Genomic DNA, 22,210 nt, shown 5'->3' on the forward strand with positions numbered 1-22,210 from the left:
CCACCCCCAAAGGTGTATAGGTGTGGGTTAGCAAGAGCGAGGTTCTCCTCTCCCATCCTCCTGCCTTGTTCCCTGACCCTCCTTTCCCTTGCCCCTCTCCACGTGGACCATCAAGTGGGGTTGAGGTGAGCATGCTACCATGATATTGTGACTCCTTTACTTCAATATCTTTTATCTCGCATGCTCTCGATAACTTTAACATAATATATATACATATCTCAACCGTACAATTGTGCTTATTGAACCCGTGATTAGTGGTGGGGGCTGGCACTCCTAACTCAGACCACAGTGAACCCCTCATTTTCTGAGTGCATACATACCAAGAGTGCCTGGAGCCGAGGAGTGCAGAGCACAGGCGTGGCAGTGAGACACCCCTGGGCCAGCTTCAGCACCTAGGAGTTGGGGACCTGAAGCAAGGCCCTTCAGTCCTCCAAACCTCGGTTTTATTGTTAATTGTGCCTCCTAAGGAGAATGTTTTGAGGATTAAATGTGATAAATAATACTGATGTGTTTATGATCTGGCTATGAGTCTGAATTAACTTGATGGCACTAGGTTTGGGGTCTTGTAGATTTTAAGGTATGGCACCCCTCCCTGGGGCCAAGAATTGATTGATTTCCTCTCTGTAAGCCACAGATACTTAACTTGCTATTAGGTTGTAGTCACCTCGTGTGCGTAGTCTAGTGACCAGTCCCTTCAAGGTGCGTGCCAGCTATGGGGCAGGCTGCAGCCCAGACCCAGAGAAAAGTGCCAAGCCAGGTTGTTAACAGCTTTCCAGGAAATGCCATTCAAACTAGAGACAAGGAGTAGGTAGAAAAGCCAAGAGACCATCAGTGCTTGGTGGGGGAAGTCGCTCAAACTACTTTTCTAAAGAACTACGGCCAAATGTCATGTCTGCCATTTGGAAAACCACCACCTTCTATACTTAGAGCACCGCAGCTTGGCCTGCTCTCTGGTTTGTTCTTCTGCACAAGGTGCCCATGAAACGGAAGACACCGACGTGGCCAAGCTCTCCTTTTCCTCGGACTCACCACCGGCACCCAGGGGAGCAGCAGTCGAGAGAGCACTGAGCAAATCTACTACAGAATGTCTCCAACACCTTAAGGAGGGAGAAGGCAAAGACTTCACTCTGAGGGCTAAAGTGTGCTTGACCCAAGCCATGGTGTTTTCAGTCACCAAAGCCTCAGGAAGACCGCGGAAGAACTGGTGCTTTTAGATTACAGTATTGGCAAAGAACGTGGGTTGCTAGGAGGCGGAATACATCCGTCTTGGAAGAAGTTCATCCAGAAGGAGTCTTGGATTTGAGACCTCATCTCACGTGGCATGCTTGATAAAGTAGAGGGTCCACAGAGCACAAAGAAGACCCTCTTGACACAGTGGCTGCAACAAGGAGCTCAAGTGCAGACGGATTGCAAAGCCAGTATGGGGCCAGGAGGTGTTTGGTTCTGTGGTACAGAGGTTGCTATGAGCCAGGGGCCACTGGACAGCGCCCCCACAGCAGCCAAGACAGCAGGGCCTGCGCAGTGTAGACAGCCCCCAGGTGCTCCACTGGATTCCTGTTTGTAGCTTCTTTCTTAAGACCCTGGTTGGTCATCTGATCGAGTGACTGACGTTTATGTAGCACTCTGAAATTTGCACTTTTCATATCGTTTATTAAGTGATTTGTTCTCTGTGAAGTTTGTCCTTATTCTTGATAGAATACTCATGGCTTATCTGCATAGTTACTTAAGTTAACTTTATTCCTGGTGAATAAATTCAGAGAAAGCATTAAATAACAAAAAGAGTTTATATACTGTTGAGCTTCTCAGAACTTCAAACACGTGTGTGCTTTGTGAGTGTTCAGGACAAGGAGGCTGTCTGCAGTGAGTCCCAGGGGTAATCCCTTGTGTTGCCCTGGTTGGGACACAGGTTCTCTTGGATCCTGGCAGGTTGACCTTTTTAGGGAGTGATTCTCTGACGGTTTGAGAATCTGGTCCCTGAATGAGGGAGAGGCCTTGCTGGTTTTGCAGGTTGTTCTACGTCGCAGATGGAGCTGAACCCATCGGAAGTTAAGGGCCCATTTCTCTGCTCTTCAAGAATGTCCAGTTTCTCAGTAGTTCCCTGCATGGTCAAAGCAGCACCCTTTGTAGCATAGGGTGCCCTTCAAAGGGAGGAGGCCTGCCCTTTCGTGGCTCGGGGCCACCACCTGCGTGTTTCCAGTTTTCCTGCTTTCTATGTGCGAGTGGGTTCTCCTCTCCTGTGTGCCTCTGATCTTTCTGTAATAGGTTGGACTTCTTTAGACGTCTCTCTTTATTAAAATCCTTTCTCAACGCTAAAGATATGGGTATATTTTAGTTATTATACTCTTATAATTTTGGATGGAGACTTTGTCCTTTGCTCACTCTCCCATCTCTTTAAATTCTCTTTTCTAATGTTATTAATTTGGTTTTACCCAGAGATGATATCAGTCATTTCCTGAACCCTCTATCTAAGCATTGCATTATTTTTAACTTAGTTACTGTGTGATTTTGAGCAAGTTACTTAACCTCTGCTTCAGTTTCCTCTTCCTCTAAAAAGCTGATAAAAGTAGAACCTAACTCAAGGGACTGTTGTGAAGATTACATAAAGCACTTAGAGCCTGGCCTTAGTAGTAAGTGCTCAGTGAGTGTCCTCTGTTGTTGCCTGGAGATGCCCCGGTAGCCTGCAGCTTCGTGTGTTGGGCAGAGCTGCCTGGAAGGGCGAGGAGTTCATCCAGTGATGCTCAGCATGTACCCGTGTCCCAGCAGGCCTTCCTGCACTGGCATCTTCTCCCTGCTTTGTTTCTTTTTTGATCCCAACTATTTCCCTTTTTAAAGAATTCATATTTTAAAATCATTAAGCAAGCTAGTAAGACGTAGGAAATTGAAGTATCATCTTTCAATCTTTGTGAAAATTAACCAAGTTTCCCGTCATAGCCCAGAGTGCTTATGTTTAAGACCTCGTGTCTGCCCTGCTATGTGGTCGTCTCCAGTAGGAGAAATCTAGGGGTGAAGGGGTGGAGCCCACATGTGCACGCTCCCAGAATTCTGGATGTCCCTTCATTCACAAAGAACTAGATGGAAATGATAGAAGAGAAATCGTTTGTGGGATTTTTTGTTTTTGTTCGGTTGAATATTCTGATCACTGCAGATTTTGTTTTTGTCATCAGACTTGCTACTCATCTTGCCATTTTCACTTTTTTTTGGTGAAAATAATGCAACAAAACATACACCAACGCTTTTTGCATGCACAACCCCATGGTAATGGATCTTTCCAACCGATTGTTCCCTCCTAACACAACCAGAATGGCCTTGCTTCTCATTTATTCTTGGGTTGTCGATTTGATCACATACAGATTTAAATTGCTTACTTAATTGTTTGAAAAATTCACTGAAAATGCTAACTGTAGACTCAGTTTCTAATAGGGTAAATTATTATTTGATTCAAAGATGCCTTCAGAAAATAGTGTTGTTGCAGTGGTTTGAAAGATTGATTCAGGGTGCTGGTGTCCGAAGGTTGTCTAGCCTAAATCACTCCAGGAAGTCTGAAACCCCAGACAATTGTTAATTGTCACATTTCCCCCATTTGACCTGGATTCTTTAGAATCCTTGTTGTAAATGTTCATTATTGGTAGCCGGTTCTGGGCTCGTGGGGGCAGTTGCTACATTTCTTGTTTTTACCACCCACGGGTGAAACTGGTGTTAGGGCTATCACTACTTCCCCAAGTCCCTCGTCTGTTTGGAATTTGTTTTTCTGTAGAACAGCATTGGCTTGCACCTCACGGTAGGTAACGGCGCTGCTGCAGGTACGGGGCTTGCTCCGGCATCATCGAGCTGCCGAGTCCTGCACGCCTGCGCAGCAGAGGGCATTGTAGAAACGGCATGGTTGTGCCGCTGTCCGTTGACTTCTTACCAATAGGCTCTTTTCTTTTTAACTCATACAGGTTGAATGATCCTAAAATGTCTGAGACAGAGCGCCAGTCCCTGGAGAGCGAGCGCGCAGACCGCAGCCTGTTTGTCCAAGAGCTCCTTCTGTCCACGTTGGTGCGCGAAGAGAGCTCGTCCTCAGACGAGGATGACCGGGGGGAGATGGCAGATTTTGGTGCTATGGGCTGTGTAGATATTATGCCTTTAGATGTTGCTTTAGAGAACCTACATTTAAAAGAGAGCAATAAAGGAAATGAGCCTCCACCACCTCCTCTTTGATGCCATCCCAGTCCGCAGACAGTGTCCTCTGTGCTGTGTTTGCCAATGAAAGTGGACAACAACGATCCTGGGTGTGTTTGGTGATTGTAATTCAGGTCTGTCACTCTTGTTACATTGTGTACATTCAAAAGGAAGAGAGAAATATATATGATAATCATTTCCACGTAACTAATTTTTACTTCTAGCAGGTAAATGTAGGTAGCAGTGCAGGGGGATCTCTGCTTCCTGTACCTTGACATGCAAAAGGCTCTCCTAATACTCCCCATTCAAACTGAAGAGGAAATTGAAATCTCTAATGAAGCTGCTGTGTGTATTTATGAATATTAATGAATAAAAACTGCTTGGATGGTTTACCTTAACTACTGCATGAGGTTTTTTGCAGCGTGCATGAGTTTTAGTGACCTTGTTATTTAAAAAATTAAATACAAGGAGTAAAACTTAAAAAAACAAAAACCCAAAGCTTTCCCAAGCATTATTCAATGGTTACAAGACAAAAGAGTTACCTGCCCAAGTAGCTTTTGAATAATGTCTGCCTGACTCACCTTTCTTTGTGTGCCACCTACACACAAAGTCTGCTCTGCAGTGAAACCTGGGGGGTGTAGCCAGGTGTCCCGCTCCACCCTGTGTGACGGTCCTGTCGCCTGTTAGTTACCTGGCCCGTGTGGAGCTCCGTCTGTCTCTAGCGCATCCTTAGAAGATACACCAGTCCAGCTACTGTCGGAATCTGCTGCCGGCGTGTTTGTGTGCCCTAAAACAGACCCTGTTCATACGTGTTCTAACGTTTTTACTTTTTGTGGTTGTTTAAGATTCCCCCCTCCCCAGATGTTTAATATGTTTTATTCAGGTGTAGATGAATTCATTTATTCACTGTTCAACAAAGTTACCCTGAATTATGTTGTCTTTGTTTTAAAAACAATCTCACATTCTCAATCATACCTTGCATTGTTTATGTATTTGCTTCATAGTTTTGCTAAGACAGATCAGTGTCAGGGGAGCTGTGAGGAGTTGCTTTCCCAGACTTTGTCGCTCTAGTACAACCAAATTCAATGCTAACTTTAGCACCTTTTATTTATTGGGGTTTTTTTCTGGCATAACAAGTAAAGCCTTTTAATTGCATCATGTCACCTATATGCCTATATTATTAATCCTGTGTGTGTGTAAAAAGAAAATGTACGGCTCTTTGCAGTTGGATTGGGGGCTTAGAGGGGCTGAGTTTTTTGTTTTTTCATTTTCTGTTTCAGTTTTTTGTGCAAAGCCTTTCACAATAGCTCTAAGGCAGGGAGAGGCAGGTTTGGGGCGGGGGGAGGGGCAGTTTTGGAATGTAAATTTAGGACTTTGAAAAAAGGTGCGCACAGCTTCTGATAAATTTATACCTAGACTTAACCTAATCATGTCTCGTTCCAGTTCTCTTTTCTCGAGCCCTTGCCGCAGTCTCCCCTTTCTCCCGTCATCCTTCCCTTCCCTGTCCCTGTTCTCCTGTGTCTCCACCACGACAGGCAGACAGCCTGAACACCCTCCCGTGTTCTGCTGAGAACCGTGAAGTCCATGTTCATCCAAATGTAACCAAAAAGAAGCCACCCCACACGTTAAACTGTTGCTTCTCCTCTGAGACTTCAGACGACACAGTGGTTTCCAAATAATAGCTGTTTCCTGTAGTCACTGTAACGGAAGCTTCTACAACGGGCTTCCGGTTATTTTGGAAGCCTCCTCCAGTAGGAATTTTCCTTTTCCGTTTTTTTCCCCAATTGGTTGTTGAGAAGTTTCCAAATCTAATTTTCAAGCTGTGGTCTTTTCAAACACATCTGCACATAAGTCACACATTTCAATAAAGCATTTTCAAGACTGTTGACCACTTGAATTTCTTTGGTGTTAGTGAATTACCCTAACCTTTACTCTGGAGACTCTGGATCTCCCGGTATTTTTGGCTCCTTTTTATGGTAAATGATGGGAGACCCGGCTGTGTGAATGCATTCCTTGGATGTGAGAGGTCGTAACTGCCAGTACATGTGCTTTCCCTCTTCCGTACAAATTCTGGGAAAATGTAAGATCTTTTCTCTCTTAACATGGTTTTAGGGAACAACTGTAAGTCCATTCAGGGCTATTTAATTTAGATAATCAATTTTAACATTTCTGAAGACCTAAAGGTTCATAAGAATCCATCTCATGTAGAATACTGTATATAAATTATTTTTTACCAGATATTTTACAAATACCTCACCTCATCCTGTATGTAATCAATAGTAATGTACTATTTTAGAGTAGAAAGACACAGAATATCAATATAAAAATATATTTAAGCCCTGAAGATTCTTGTGTCCTTTTTCTTCAGTTTCTGGATTAACCTCATTATTGGCTGTACCACGGAGTAATAATAACTCGCAAATATTTTGATGGCGAAGAGAAAGAAGATGTATGCCATTGTGTATTTTGGCCTTGCCTTCAAGTTTCTCGGAAGCGGAGCCCGAGTTGAGAGGATACGTTTGTTTTGTGTATCTAGGGAATGTGTTTGTAAGTGTCCTAAGTGCTTGTCTTCTTGTTTGGAAATCATTTCCGTCCTTCTGCTCAAGGTGTTCTGGAAGGACACCTTTCTGCTCAAGGTGTTGGTGAACTCCGAGAACCCCAAACATTAACCAAGTGGAGGTTCAGCCCCACAGAAGGTTGAACGTTCTTTTGTTTGTGTGTGATTTATGACACCTCCAGTGTGTTTCAGAGAACCCCAAAGTAATTCCTGTGACATTATAATTATGTGAGGGATATTCACTCTCCTGGATATGAAACCACAAGAAAAAAGCAATGGAATTTGACTGAAATCGTTGAACGTACTTCCTAATCCTGGGATTGTTTCTCTCTCATCGACTTTGCTGAAACCATCTCCCCTCTTTGAACACATTCCCTGTGCTGCCTTCCATGGCTACAGCCATAAGACGCGGTGTGTCATCGGGATGGCTGGCCGCAGTGGATCTAAAGGTTTGTATTAGGTTGTACTATTGTGAGGATCTTTTCAGTTTTGAAAACCACAGGCCTGTTGCTAACAGAGTACTCGATTCTGAGTTTATAATCAAGCTCAGTAAACAGTTCCATTTAGGCTCAGTAAAACCCTACTTCCAGTGGCTCCCACGAAATGTCTCACTGCCATCAAATCAGTACTGACTCGTAGCGACCCTGCAGCAGGGTAGAACTGCCCCTGCCCCTGTGAGTGTCCAAGACTGTGTACAGGAGTAGAAAGCGCCACCCAGGGGCAGCAGGAGGAAGGGGACCTTAGGCTAAAGATGGTATTCGCGCTGCCTATTCTGACTCCCAGCAACCCTGTAGGAAAAGGCAGAACCGACGGGGTTCGGTGACCTCCGTCTTTCCCCTGGTAGCACCTTTGTGGGTTCCACGGCAGACGGTGCTCAGCCCACAGTGCGGCCAAAGCTCGACGTGGTGGTGCTCAAACTCCCTGCCACTGAGTCCATTCCGACTCGGTGACGTCGCGATTGTGTGTTCACCTGCTAACCCCCTTTAGTAGTTTCAAACCAGCTCTTCCCCCAGTGAAAAATGAGGTTTCTTCCCCATACAGAGTTACAGCCTCAGAAACCCACAGGGTTCTAGCCTGTCCTGTCGGGTCGCTGTGAGATAGTGTTATCCCTGTCTTGATATTTGAATCACTAGCTACTAAAATCACACGAGAGGTTTTCAGGTCACAGGTGTTTGGAGGTTTTTTAATATGTGCTGGCTCACTGAAGCAGCACAGGTAAGGAGGCCCCAGTCAGATCCCCAACAAAGCCGGCCCCTCCCAGCAAGTAACATCCGACTTCCTCTGTGCGGTGAGCTCGGCGGCTCCCGGGATGGACGCACACTTGTGTCGTTCACAGCCACACTGAAGACTTCAGGAGAAACAAGGACCTTAGTGCTTGGAGAAATGGGGCTGAAGGGGATCCCTTCCACAAATGTGGTTAGTAAATCTGTGTGAGACTGGGAGCCACAAATACAGAGTTCTGACACTTGACTCTTAAGAAACTCATTCCTAAGAGAAATGGTGACTAGTGCAATGTGGCCCCGCAGCTCTGTGCACCTAAAGGTGAGTGTCCAAGTAAACGGAAGGCAACCACCTCCAAGACCCCTGGGGGCAAAGGAAGTCTTCAGGACCCAGGACTCTTACAGGAGCAGACTGCTGCTGGGGTTGAACCTGCAGTCTTGCAATTCCCAGCCCACGGTGCCCCCATGCACATTTGCTAGAATGACTGGCAAAACCCCACATACACACACCTAGACGCTTGACCAAGGAGAGTGCCCTTGGTCCGTTTTACCGGATAAATCCCACAGCCCTGCTCTATGTTCCTCTTGCCATTCGGGGAGCACATTACAACAGTGAATTCATGTGCAGTAGTAAAACTTAGTGTGATACTTCCCCTGGATTACGTACTAGGTGTTCACGCTGGCAAGAGGTGAATGTGTCCCAGTTATCTTTCTGAGGTCCAGGGAGACCCTTAGAAAATTCCCAAGCCTTCTCACCCTGGACATGGGGGGGGGGGGGCAGGAGGGGTCACCCATGTCCACATTCACTCTCCAGCTTGGAGAGGTGGGGAGAACGTAAGTTGGAACAGCCCTTCAGGGGTAATTGTACCAATATTCAGAACTCTTGGAGTATTGGTAACATGACTGAAGAAGTCCAGTCTTGCCAAAGTCAGTTAAGTGCCATTTTATTTTTGTTTTGCCCCCAGAATAATGTAAAAACCTAATTCCATGAGCCCGTCGACTTCTGCAAGTGTGGGGATTGCTTTGTTTCTGATGGGTATTAACTCTTGGCTGCACTACTGTTTGTACACATGGCCTCTGAATGGATAGGCTTTGGGAGTTCATTGTTCAAAGAACCCCCGCCAGCCCTCGGGTAAAGCTGGGGCGATGGCTGCCACCGCTTCAGTGTGGCCGAGCCTCCAGTCCTCATCGCCCTTCGAGACAGTTGCTGTCAGAGGCCTAGTCCCTTGGCTGGATTCCTCTAGTTTCAGAGAACCCATCCCCTCAAGTCAGTTGGCCTTGCAGTAGATGAGCTCATTCAGTTAGGACAGGAGCCCCTGGGTGTCCTTGTGCCCTGTAGCTCCCTGCCGGTCAGTCACACACCCCGGCTGATCTGGAAACCCTTGTGTGTGCGCCAGGCGCTGCTGAAGCTGCTGGCTTCGGTGTTGGATCTAAGGTTTTCTCCAACAGTTGAGGCCTTTATCTGGAAGCGGCCCTAGTGGGCATGGTGGGTTACACTCTGGGCTGCTACCCACAAGGTCAGCAGTTTGAAGCAACCTGCTGCCCCATGGAGAAAGATAGACTTTCCATTCCTGCAGTGTTGGAAACCCGCCAGGGAAGGTTTACCCTGGCCTCTCGGGCTGCTTTGAGTCCAAATGGATTCAATGGCAGTGAGTTCGCCACCTGGAACTGACCCTGCATCCGATGGCTCCGCCCTGTGTGAGCTCTACGCACTGAGCCACTCGGCGCCCTCTTGAAGACGGCACGAGCCCGTTTGTAAGCATTCCTAGATTTTAAAAATCTTTTGGGAGCTTTGACCTGAACTCGACCACCATTTATCATCTTCAGCTTGCACAGACACCGTTGCCTCAGAGCCGCGACCCCCGTGCAGCTGGGGGCTGGGATCTTCTCACAGTCGCCACGTCGGCGGGCTTGCTTCCTGAGCTCAGCCTGGGAGAAGGTGCACGCAAGCTGCTGCTTGACTGAAACAGTCGTGTTTTAGGTGCAACCTTCCCCGTAGACACCGAGTTGGCAAAGCTGCCAGGAAGCAGTTAACTCACACCGTTCTGTGAGCAGGATGGTGCCCGGCTCGCCTCTTAGGCCCTTTGGCACCTACGCAAAAGGTTTACTTGAGGTCAAGCAACATGTCCACGGCAGGACTTTGTAGCCCACCTACGTCACGGGACAAGACTGACCAAGAAGCGCGCTGCAGCCACTGCCCCGCACAAGGTAAGCCGTTCTCCCAGTTGACCAGGAGAGCCTTTCAGGCTACTCGCAAGACCTTTCACCCACAGAAGCTCTTCACGTGCAGGACGCTAATCAGCAAGCAGTTGCCTTTGCCACAGAGCTTGTAGCTGCTGCCATTGGCGCTTGGCCAGTCCCTCTGTGTGTTTCCGGTGACATTTGAAGCTTTCGCTCCATTTGCCTATAGAACTGTCACTGGCTCATCGTGACAATACTGGACAGAGTCGAACTGCCTTTTGTGGGTTTCCATGGCAGGAAATCTTTGCGGGAGCAGAAAGCCTTGACTTTCTCCTACAGGGGGTGGCTGCTGGGTTTGAACTGCCAACCTTATGGTTAGCCACCCAACTCATAATTCACTTTGCCGGCTAGACGGCAGTGAGTATGGGTTGAGACCCGGGTGACCTCGGACCCATTGCTGGTGGCATTTGAGGCAGTCACACAGTATGCTGAGCCTGAGGGTGACAAGGGCCTCTCTGTCCAGCCCAGAAAAGGACTTTACTCAAGTCTACAGGACAAATGAGCTGAAAAGAGAACTTGGGAAGGATCTCCAGGCATTCTGTATCAGTGTAGACATGCGTCTCATCCACACAGGACTGGAGAGGGAACAACACTTGCTCCTTAACCACCTTTGTGTTGTTTTTACTTGTTTGGGCCTCTTCAGAATTCCCTTTTTGAATGTCCAGTTGCCTCCAGCAACTGATTGGTAAAAACAACAAAATTCTGGCCCAGATCTGATCAAGTGCCTTTCACGTTTGCCTCCAGCAGGAGGTTGAGCCCGAAACGTGGGGTCCCTTAAGGCGTTGTCTTCTGTGGAGGGGGGGGGAGGGTGCAGCACGCACGAGGAGCAGTCCTGTGATCCACAGTGTGTTGCTGGCCAGGTGGCTTCCACTCACAGCACCCATTTATCTGACAAAACATCGGGCAGGTCCTGTGCCCTCAACGTGAGTGTTGGTGTGTGTGAGGCTGCTGTCGCCGTTGTGCCCATCTCGGTGGCCTCCACGTCACCACCCATGAGGCCCTTCTCCAGCCATCTGTCTCTCCATGTGCCCACAGTACGTGAAGTCTCCCACCATGCTCTGTGGCTCATTGGCTCATTTCCAGTAGTTCACCTGGCCTTTCTTCCTCTACCCTCTTACCCTCTAGGCTCCACTAAGACTTGACTATCACGGGTGACCCTGCTGTCATTTTAAATACTGGCTTCCATTATGGTGGATTCTATGGTTATCGAGGCCCCATTAGGTCCATGTGATAAAACCACATCCTACCAGGTTTTAGGCAGGTGCCCATTCATTGGCCTTGGAGTTAAGCTCCCCACCCCCAAACACACACACACAGTTCTAAATTGCCTTGGAATCTGGCAGTCTAGTGTCAAGTAGATCGGTTGGTTGATTTGTAAGTATGCAACCAATACCGCGTTTCACATCTCTTACTGTTGTGACATAGACATCGTTCCATTACATCTGCCACTCTACAGATGCCCACTGTTCCCATGGAGCCATTTGCAATAGGACTTAGAGCAGAGCAGAAGAGAGGTGACAAAAGTATATTTGGAAAACACTCATTGGAAAATGATATTTGTAAATTTTACCCAAATTATGAATAGAGAAAAGGAGAAGCGGTTAGAAAGATGATAATGAATGAAGATAAGTAGATTCCTGGTATTAAACATTAGGGTTCAACTTAAAGAGTTCCCCTCAAAAGTACCCCAAATCATGCCTGAACTGTGGTCTGGACAGGAATCTCAAATGGGCAGACTCCCCTGGGGTTCAGTCTTGGACCTACCACTTAATGCCTGATGACCCCTAACAACGTGTCCAGTGAGTCCTGGATGTTGACTGACAGTAACAGTCCTAAGTAATGTGCTAATAGAAGGACTGCCTGATGCAAAGCAGCTATTCCATTCATGGTGGGGACGCAGCTGAGAAGACAGTGCACAGCAGGGACCCCACACACAGCCAAGGGCGCTGCCATTGAGTTGGCGATTCTGACTCAGGGCAGAGCTGTGCCTGTGGCTTGGCAAGACCATAGCTTTATGGGAGTCGAAAGCTTCACTTTTCACCCTCCGAGTAGCTGGTCACTTCCAACTGCTGACCTGGCAGTTCACAGCAACGCATAATCCACCATGACGCCAGGCCCCCACAGGGACTCAACGGTGGCCGAGCCTAAAGGTAGGGTTTGCACCGGAGCCAACTCCAGAGGGCAGCGGCATCCACTTCTGCCAGTGCAGGCAGTATGCGGCAGACACCGCTTTCCTTACCCGCACAGATGGTGGTGACCACGTTGATTAGCATGCCCTCCTGCCAAGTTCAGAGCCAAGGCCTGTTTGGCGCTGAAGTTGATTCAAGTCCAGACGGGCCCAGTGTGAGCGAGAAGAACTCCGTAGCGTTTTTCTGGACTGCCAGCCCGCCCGCTGGGGCGGCGGTGTGGGTTCCGTGTGAACCATTTCCTGTTATGTCTGTTCAGGCAACAATCTTCATGGAGGGTCTGTGACCTGGTAAAAATCTCCAGGGCACAAAATTAGTGAGCTGCCCGCTTCTAGAGGCCCAGGGTGGGGGAGGATGACGTTGCCCTGGGTCACGTGACCCCGGCTGTCTAAAAAGACTAATGAAGACCTGACTGGATCCTGCCAGGCTTCACGCTTTCAGGAGTTGGGTGTTTGGAGCCGAAGTGCACCAGGTCTGGTGGCTGCAGGCCACTGGGGTCAGCCATGACCAAAGTCAGTGTGCCCTCTGCTGACCACAGAAAAGCTCCTCCTCCTCCTTTCCAGCCGCTAACCCCCAAGGACTCTTGGGGGTCATTTCCCCTCCTGGTTCCTCGCCTGACTCCCATTGCGCCAGGAGACCCTGTTGGTGCCCTCCTGCCACCGACTTGCTGTTTTCGCTGCTACTGAGCTTCTCCCTCGTCTCTTCCACCACATGGAGTCCTTTTGAGTTCTGAGCCTCTGTCTGCAGAAGTCCACGTGTGTGGTCACCACTGGTACTGGTAAACAAAGGCAGTTGCGATGAAGGCACTGGTCTTGACAAGTTCTGTCATGCGCTCTCCGGCTTGGTTTCTATCACCAAGACCCTATATTCCAACTACCGTTCATTTTTGTTTCCAACTTTGGCACTCCAATGACCAATAATCATCAATGCATCTTGATTGCATGTTTGATCTATTGCAAATAAGACATGGGTAGAATCCTTCCATTTCTGCATCACTAGCTTTGGTGGTTGGTGCTTACATTTGAGTGATGGTTGTGTTGATTGGATTTCCCTATACGTGCGACTTCAAGACAAATCTCCAAGTGTCGGTTTTATCCATGAATGGGAGGCCATTCCTCCCGACTGTCATCCAGGCATAGTGACCATATGCCCTTCTGACTCAAAATGGCCAATACCGGTCCTTTGCAGCTCACTAACACCTACAGTGTCAATTTGTATGTGTTCCATTTCATTTTTGATCACTTCCAGTTTTCCTCCGTCCAGCCTTGGCACATTGATGTTGACAGCTGTTTCCTCTCATTTGAGAGGTGCCCATCAGCAGATGAAGGTCCCACAGGCTGGCTCCCACAGGATTACGCCTTCAGTGTCATGGCGCTTGATGCTACTTTGAGAGGGCAGCATTTTTGTATTAGAATGGCCTCATTGCATTATGTTACGTACTTATAGAACATCAGGCTCTCTGGAGGACTTCGATCTAAGAATAGGTCAAATTGGTAACATGGGGAAATGAGCGAAGCTGACATTTCCAGGCAGTGATATCTTCCCTGTCTGTCCTCAGGCATGTTGTGAGTGCCTCCCGACGCGTTCGGCTTGCATTGGAACTGAGGTCAGATGGAGTCCTCAGAAAGGAACCCTGTCCTCAGTCAAGGAGCCACAGTGGGGTAGCGAGTTATGTGTTGGGCTGAACTGCAAGAGACTGAGACCCTAATGCGAGAAGCAGAACACTGCTATCTCGCTGGCTTTCTGGAGGCCCCAAGAATGGTGCCATCTCTTTATGATGAGTGCCAACGCTTTAGTAGAAAAGTCCAGGGAAGCAGGGAACCAGTGGAGAGGCCTGAGGGGCAGCCCCAATCCCAACGACAGCTGCCCCCCCCCCAAAGAAATCACTTCAGAGGACAGCACTGAAGCTGCAGCTCAGGGAGAGGGACATGTGTGATCAGAGCACACGGGAGCAGATGAAGGGGGAGGGAGCGAGAGTGGAGCACAGCCTGGCCCACCAGGCCTTGAGGACGATGTTCCCACTCAGAGCAGCGAATCCACAGAGAGGACCACATGGCCAGCTCCACTGTGAGACATGACATCCCTCACTGACCCATAGCCTTACAGGGAACAACAGTGGAGACACAGTGTATTGGACAGGGTTCTCTAGAGAGACAAACCAGATTGCTAGCAATTATATATAAATATATTTATGAAGATAGATATATAATTCAAGAAATGAACCGTTAAATTATATACAGATAATTCAAGAAATTAACAGTTAAATTATAAAGCAGTGAGACACTAGCAGTCCTTTAAGGCTTGAGAGCTGCCAGTTGCCCGTCCCCTTCTGTAGAGAGAGCTGGGCTATAAATATCCAGGCAGCAAACAGCAAGGCAGGTCCCCAACTGTCATCAACTGTCAGTCCCCAACTCCAGAGATGAACATTCCAATCGTGTGGGCTTAAAGGGACCTCAACTTACAGCGACACAGTCCACAGGCTAGGCATCCCACAGGTAGTGTACCCCTTTAAACTGAGGCACAGAACAAGCAAGTGAGGCTCACTGAGCCTTTTATCCCTCTGCCCTTCAGTTAATCCTACTTGTGTTTATCGGCCAGGCTGGCACAATCAACTATAGCACACGGTGTGGGAATTATGCCTGATCTGATCCTACCACACCGAGGCAAAACACTAAGGGCGTGCAACAGAACAGCAAGGGGAACAGAGCAACCAAGTCACCAGGGAATACTCCCCAAAAAGCGCAGGGAAGCTTCCCCGGAAGAGTCCTCCTCCAAGAGTGTTCCTGCTCATTCTTGTCATCAAGCAATGGCAACTGCGTGCGTTTGGACGGAAGTCATTAAGTGTCCACCCCACAGTCCTGGTTTGACGCCTGCTGATGTCTTCTTGTTTTCGAATCTTAAAAATAAATGCTCAAAAGGCACCCATTTTTCTTCCACTCATAATGTAAAAAGGTTGCATTGACATGCTTAAATTCCCAGGACCCTGAGTTCTTCAGGGACGGGCCCAGAGGCTGATATCATTGGGCACAAAGGAATCATGACTGTGATGGAGCTTATGTTGAGAAAGTTTATCATCTTTTCATTCCACTTTTCCATGAACTTTTAGAAGTCTCCTCCTATACCCTTCCCCTGACCCCAACTATGGGAAGTCTGTCCTTCCAACTGCAGGAGTATCCTCTGGTGAGGATGGAGCGCATTGCCCCGGAACCAGAACTGTAAGCACACCGAGTCACAACTTCTGACCCGTTTGCTCCAATCAGATCTGGGTCAAGCCCGCACGAACCAAGGTGGCCGAGCACAATATTGTCCAAGGATCCTTGAAAGGAGTGCAGCCTCTTCGACCCCCAGGCCTCGCACTGCTCTCCCACTGTTGATTGCCCCCCTTCATTGAAGGGTCCCGGGGTGGTTCGCACTATTAATGGGCTTGGTTGCTGACCGAAAGGTCAGAAGACCAAGTCCTCTCAGAGGAGTCTCGGAAGAAAGGCCTGGCATTCTACTTCTGAAAAGTCAACCGCTGAAGACCATGCGCACACTTCTGCTCCCTGACACCTGGGATTGCCTTGAGCCAGTGGGGGCTGTTACCACAACCGCTGAATAGCTGGTAGTTTGACACGGGGATTTAGACAGATTGTTTCATTATTTAATTTAATTTGCTATCATTACCCCCTTTTGTAAAGTCTACAATGCCATTTACCCCCAAGTCACATGGTGCTGAGGCCAGCCGGGGTGTGTTTTCCAGCCTGATGTGGTTGGAGAGTCTTTAAAGCAAGAATAGAGGGCGGGCCGCCAGCCCCAGAGCTGGACCAAACAGGTGCAGTTTAGGATGTACCCACGTGGGGGCAGTAAATCAGCGTGAAAAGGCAGCTGCTTCCCCAGTTGTACGCTACGTTTTAACATTATTTTATGGATTTCCCAAACAGGAACAGACAGACAGGGGGGACTGATTAAGCACTAGATGACTAACCAAAAAGCCAATGGGATTTGAACCGCGTGGATTCCAAATCATAGTGACCCTATAGGATGGAGCAGGGCGGCTGCTGTACTGTCAACGTTTAAGGGAGTAGAAAGCCACCTTTCTCCCCTTGGTGGTTTTGAACTACATACCTTGCAGTTCAGCCCAACACATAACTCGCTACCCCACTGTGGCTCCTTGACTGAGGACAGGGTTCCTTTCTGAGGACTCCATCTGACCTCAGTTCCAATGCAAGCCGAACGCGTCGGATTGGTTTTCATTGTCAGTATTGCCTTTGTTGTGAGTATCTTTGTAAACCCCGTCCTTATTTGTCCTGGGTATTGGAAACCTTGCACATCAACGTAGGGATCTGATGGCATCGGGAAATTACAGCCCGCAGCATGGCTTGTAGCTCGTACTCCTGAAAATAAGATGTGGCCAGGGTGGGCCTCAAATACGCTAACAGCTAGTTTGCTGCCCTCATGTCCATTTCAAGTATAAAAAAAAGAGATCTACTGAAAGGTAGTTAATACTTAAATAAGAACAAGACAAGAAGTATACAAAACTAGATTATGTTAATAAGAGGTTTAAATATGAATGTTATTTTTTTTTAATTCTGAAACACTCCACAAATGTTCACGTCATCCTTGCTCAGGGGCCATCTTCTCTGGATCACTCCAATCTCAGCAACCATGAATACCTGACTGAGAACAACGACACTGGTGTTTAAGGTGTTTCCATCTGCTTCTTGATCGGTGTCTTCGTTAGCGATACTCTCTTATGCGAGCATCATCAGCTGTGTGAGTAATCCTTGACCAGCTTTCGCAGTAGGATCCCATGCCTTTAGAGCAGTGGTTCTCAGCCTGCGGGGTTGAGACCCTTTGGGGGTCAAGCAACCCTTTCACAGGTCGCCTACCTAAGACCATCGGAAAACACATAAATATTTCACAACTTATAATTATATATTGTTTGGTGATTTATCACTATACTTTAATCGTGTTTAATTATGTTCAATATGTAACAATGAAAATACATCCTGCCTATTTACATGACAATCCATTACAGTAGCAAAATGACAGTGATGAAGTAGCAACGAAAATCATGTTATGGTTGGGGGGTCCCCACCACATGAGGAACTGTATGGAAGGGTCACGGCACTGGGAGGTTGAGAACCCCTGTTGTAGAGACCAGTAAGTCAGAAGTCATTGTGTGTTATTCTAGCAACAGGAGACTTGACTTCTCTGAACATACCAGGTTCATCTTTGAAAAACCCCTTTCTGCTGCTGCTGAACTTGCAGCAACTGTTGTGGCAATATTTTTAGCTCTTGGAACACTTATGGGAATTGCATAATCCACTCCTAATAGCACATGGGGACATGGAGCATAACAGAGCGGAAGCGATGGCAGCGTGTCACCCTCTGACTGTTTGACTCTTAGTTCGATGTTCTGTGTTTGTCTGCTGAAGGGAGGCATGCAAGGGAATAAAGATGTAGTTGTTCATCAAAAGTGTAATGAGTTTTATGACGCAAGTCAATAAATGCTTCCGTCTAATATTTTATGCCTGTAGGCGGAGTGAACATCATGACGGTGCTCAGAACCCTCTGCTGCTCCGGTGGCCATACCAGAAGTCAGGTGGCTGCCCTCCACTGGCTGCCCTGCAGGAGAGGGATGAAGCACTCAGTTGCCATAGACTGCAGGCTGCACATCTGTTCTGGCCTGTGGGGTGGTTAGCAGTCAGGATGAGCTGGACAGCAGTGAGGTTGATACAGCCAGGAGCACAATCGGGATCGGATGGGGGTTTAGGGGTAGCTCTTTGGGGAACCGTTAGCCTGGTCCCCACAGTGGTGGCTCCATTTTACATTCTCCCCAGCAATGGAGGAGGATCCAGGTTCCCGCCTCTGTGCCGACACTTGCTGCTTTCCATTTTGTCTTTGTGTGCCGGCAGTTCTGGTGGCACGCCGTCCACATCTCAGACCACCCACCAGTTCCATCACATCAAGTGCAGTGGTTCAGTCGGTTTGGGACCATTTCCGTGTTGTTTTATTTGAATTGTCACTCTAATCGGTGTCTGGGCGGGCTTCCACTCACCCGTACATAATAACTAGTCATCCGTGTGCTTGTCTGCTTCTACAACTTTTTTGAGAAATGCCAGTCCTTTGCTCGGGCGCTCCTTCACTTGCTCGTCTGCTCTTGTGAGGGCGGCGCGGGACGGGGTTTGGTCGCCGTGGGCTGGTGCCCCGGAGCCACAAGCACAACAGCTTGTCGTTCTGTTGCCGAGTTGTAGTGCTTCCTTCTATCACCTGGATGTCGGCCCTGACCACATATGTGCTTTCCAAATATTGCTCCCAGTCTATCTGTTGTCTTTTCAATTTCTGGAGAGTGTTGTTTTGAGACAGGACCCGCCCCTTTCCAGGGGTAAGAGCACACAGGCCACCTCAATCCCGAGCCGTTCTTCCTCACATCCTGCTGCGACCGCAAACCGCACACGAGGAGGGAACAAACCATAGGGTTAATCCTTAACGCTTCTGTTTCCATGAACTCCCGCTTCCTACTCCGCACGGCCCTCCCACCACACATTGGACACGACCCTCCCACCACACATTGGACCCAGCCAATCCTAACCCTGCACATCTCCCTCTGGCCCCTCCGGAACCACCCCAAGGGTCCCACAGCTATACAGGTGGGGTTCTCCCCGGCTCGGGGCACAGTCTTTGGCTCGGAATCCACTGAGCCACGTGGCAATGCAACAACACAGTTCCCCCTCTGTTACAACCTGCTTGGCATCGGCTTCTCCTTCGGAACGTCTCTGGGTAACATTTGATTCACACAAGTTTTTGATTTTGATGTAGTCCAAGTTACAGCTATTGTCTTTCATTGCTGGAGTACTGAGGTCCTACTTAAGAATCTACAGACAGGTACAAGGTCGTGAAGATTTCTCTGTATGTTTGTCCTCAGCGTGTCAGGTTTCAGTTGTTACGTTTCAGGTCAATGATGCCTTCTGAGTTGATTCCAATTCTTGTGCTTGTGGCTACCCAGTTACTCCAGCATCCTTTACCAAAGAGCTGCCTCATGCTTGCCCGGCCTGCGTCGCCTTCACGCCCTTGTTAAAAGAGCCCGGTCAGGGACATGTAGGAGTATTCCTGAACTCTCAGTTCTACTTGATTGCTCTATGCCCAGCCTTATGTTCAGTACGGCATGATTTTGATTTCCGTAGCTTTATAGTAAGTTTTTCTGTATTGTGGTGAAAATATACAAGACACATTTGATATTATCTCAAGAGTTTCTACATAATTCAAAGATATTGGTTTCTTCAAATCATAGAACCATTCTCACTGTACTTTTTGAAATAACGCCATCATCATTAACATAAATTCAATGCCCCCGAAGCAAAACCTTTCCGTGCCTCCCTTCCTCCTGGCCTGGTCATCTCTAGTCGGCTTTATGGTCAGGGTTGGGCGCCACTGAATCGATTCTGACTCCGAGCAGCTGGCGCACAGCAGAATGAAGCGCTGCCTGGGTGTGGGCCACCTTCTGAGCCCATTGTTGAGATCACCGTCCGTCCAGCTGGTCGAGAGCCTTCCTCTTCAATGCCTGTCCACTTCACCCAGTGCGACGTCCTTCTCCAGCACTCGTCTCTCCTGATAACATGCCCAAAGTACAGAAGACGGAGTCTCGTCCTCCTTGTCGCTAAGGCGCATTCCGGCTGTTGGTTCCTTTGGCAGTCCACCGTATCTTCATGATTCATTTCCAGCACCATCATTCAAACGCACCGGTTCTTCTTCTGCCTTCCTATTTAATGCCCACCCTTCCCATCACGATCAGCAGAGAAGATTGAAGCTGTCAAGGATTTAATCTTGCTTGGATCCACAAGACAGATAGATGTCTGTTCTTTTGACAGTCCATGGTCCTTCCTTTTCTGGTGAATAAGTTTATTTTCTTTCTGTGGGAAACCCTTATGGAAAATTATGGTTTGGCTTAGCTCTCCACAGCTCGCTCCTGAGCTCTGAGGAAGCTGCCTCCTTCTGGGCAAGAAACATCTGGGAACGATTCCTCCTTTTCTCTTTAACATCTTGGGCTTCTTCTCATGAACCCTTGTGTAGTAGCACATGCTTTCTTACACATCGCCTCCATCCTGTCAGGAGGTCTGTCATTCTGTATGGATTGAGCACATTGTTTCCTGTAAGCATCTTCATCCTCTTCCCGTAGCCTGCAGCATTCGGAACCATGATGCATTTCTGATGGACTTCTGCATGGACTTCCTCGCTTTCTGAATCACACCCAGGGAATTGCTTGGTACTGAGGGATAGACAAGCCTCTGTCCCCAGTCCCTTCAGAGTCCCAAACCCTTTATGGGCAAGGCTGGCATCCAGATAGCAGGCGAAGGCACCGGGTTGACCATCAGTGCTTTCCACATGGACCTCCACTTGGCCCTCTTGTCCAGGCCAAACCCGTTCGGGAGTCTGCGGGCCAGCACAGTGTGCGGTGGCATCATTGCTCAGGCCAACTCTCACCCCACACTTGGAAGGTCATGAGCATAAGCTACGAGGACAATCCTATCCCCACCTATCCGGGCATAGCCGTCTGGCAGATGATATCCCATGAGTTACTTGAACGATTATCCTGTATTTGACTATTGTACTTATTTCTATCTTGGATTACCAGGTGTTTTCAAGCATCATAATCAGTTAGCTCTCTCGTTGGCTCCTTCTACATTTCACTTGGAATCTCTTGAAGTAGGCCTTGTTCTTGACAACTTTTAACAAACCTATTCTCAGGAACACAGAGCAGCGCCCAAGACTTGCCACAGTCCTGCAGGACTGGCGGCTCCACAGGGTGGGACCGGGGGTGAAGTGGGGGCCGACAAGGTACTTTCAACATCCCTCGTCAATATACCATAGTTCAACAGCATCAGTGTTTCTTCCACCTTCCTTCTTCACTTCTCCATCAGTTTGTCATACTGTGGTGGCTTGTGTGTCACTGTGATGCTGAAGCCTATGTCATTGGCATGTCAAATACCAGCAGGGACACCCGAAGCACTTCCAGGCTCAGAACAGACTGCGAGAGGAAGGAACCGGCTGAGGCGTTAGCTGCAGAAAACCCTGCTGACTGATGCATCGAAGCATTGCCATGCCCTGCCTAAATCACTTTAGGATGTCCGTATTTCATGTAAATGAGGTCATAGACTGTGTGCTCTTTTGCAATCGATGTAATCACTCGGTAGGTTTTCAAGGGCACATCATATAATGGCATGCATCCTGACTTTATTTCTCAGCGCTGAGTGGCGCTCCAGGGTGTGCACATACACCGTTTGTTTATCTGGTCACCTCTTGAGCCGTGTGCGGCTGCTGTACAGTGTGTGGGTTTCTGTGTAGGTTCAGCCTTCATTCCTGGGTGTGTCCTAGGATTGCGACTGCAGGGTATAAAACGGCAGGTGGGGGGGGGGAGGAGAAGAACCAGAGTCTGTCTCATGCCAAGCAGGATAATGAGGAGCTCCCTCAGCACAAAGCTGAATCCCGTGAGGTCAGACAGACGTCCATTTTCCAACTGTTTACCGATTCTGACCCCCAGAGCGCTCCCACACAACTCGCTTCTTCCCTCTGGGGCCCATCACCCATCGTAACGGCACACAGAACTTCAGATCTTACCTAGAGTTAACTGGCTTGTTAAGGAATTACCCGGGTCCAGCTTGGGAACCAGGATTAGCGGCTCCAATTCTTCTCACGGCGTCAGGTAATTCCTCTGGGCCCTGCTGTCCATCACCGGTCACTTCGCTGGGGGCCCTCCAGGCCTGCCGCTGCTGGGCTGCTGCCGGACTCCTCCGGACACTCCCCTGTGCTCTAGCTCTGTTAACATGTCCCTTGTCTTCTCTCTCTTTTTCTTTCTTTCTACAGCT

At 48.4% G+C, this 22,210-nt stretch overlaps 1 protein-coding gene across 2 annotated transcripts in view; it reads left to right on the top strand.

Moving 5' to 3' along the window:
* Positions 1 to 6,047, top strand: part of KCMF1 (potassium channel modulatory factor 1) — an 83,407-nt gene extending 77,360 nt beyond the window's left edge. For both annotated transcript variants that reach the window (XM_075563067.1, XM_075563068.1), the window contains exon 7: positions 3,939 to 6,047. In XM_075563067.1, coding sequence (XP_075419182.1) covers positions 3,939 to 4,200 — 262 coding nt within the window. In that variant the 3' untranslated portion in view covers positions 4,201 to 6,047. The remainder of the gene's footprint in view (positions 1 to 3,938) is intronic.
* Positions 6,048 to 22,210: the final 16,163 nt, after the last annotated feature.

This window comes from Tenrec ecaudatus, chromosome 11 (genome assembly GCF_050624435.1).
Source record: "Tenrec ecaudatus isolate mTenEca1 chromosome 11, mTenEca1.hap1, whole genome shotgun sequence".
NCBI classification, from domain to species: domain Eukaryota; kingdom Metazoa; phylum Chordata; class Mammalia; order Afrosoricida; family Tenrecidae; genus Tenrec; species Tenrec ecaudatus.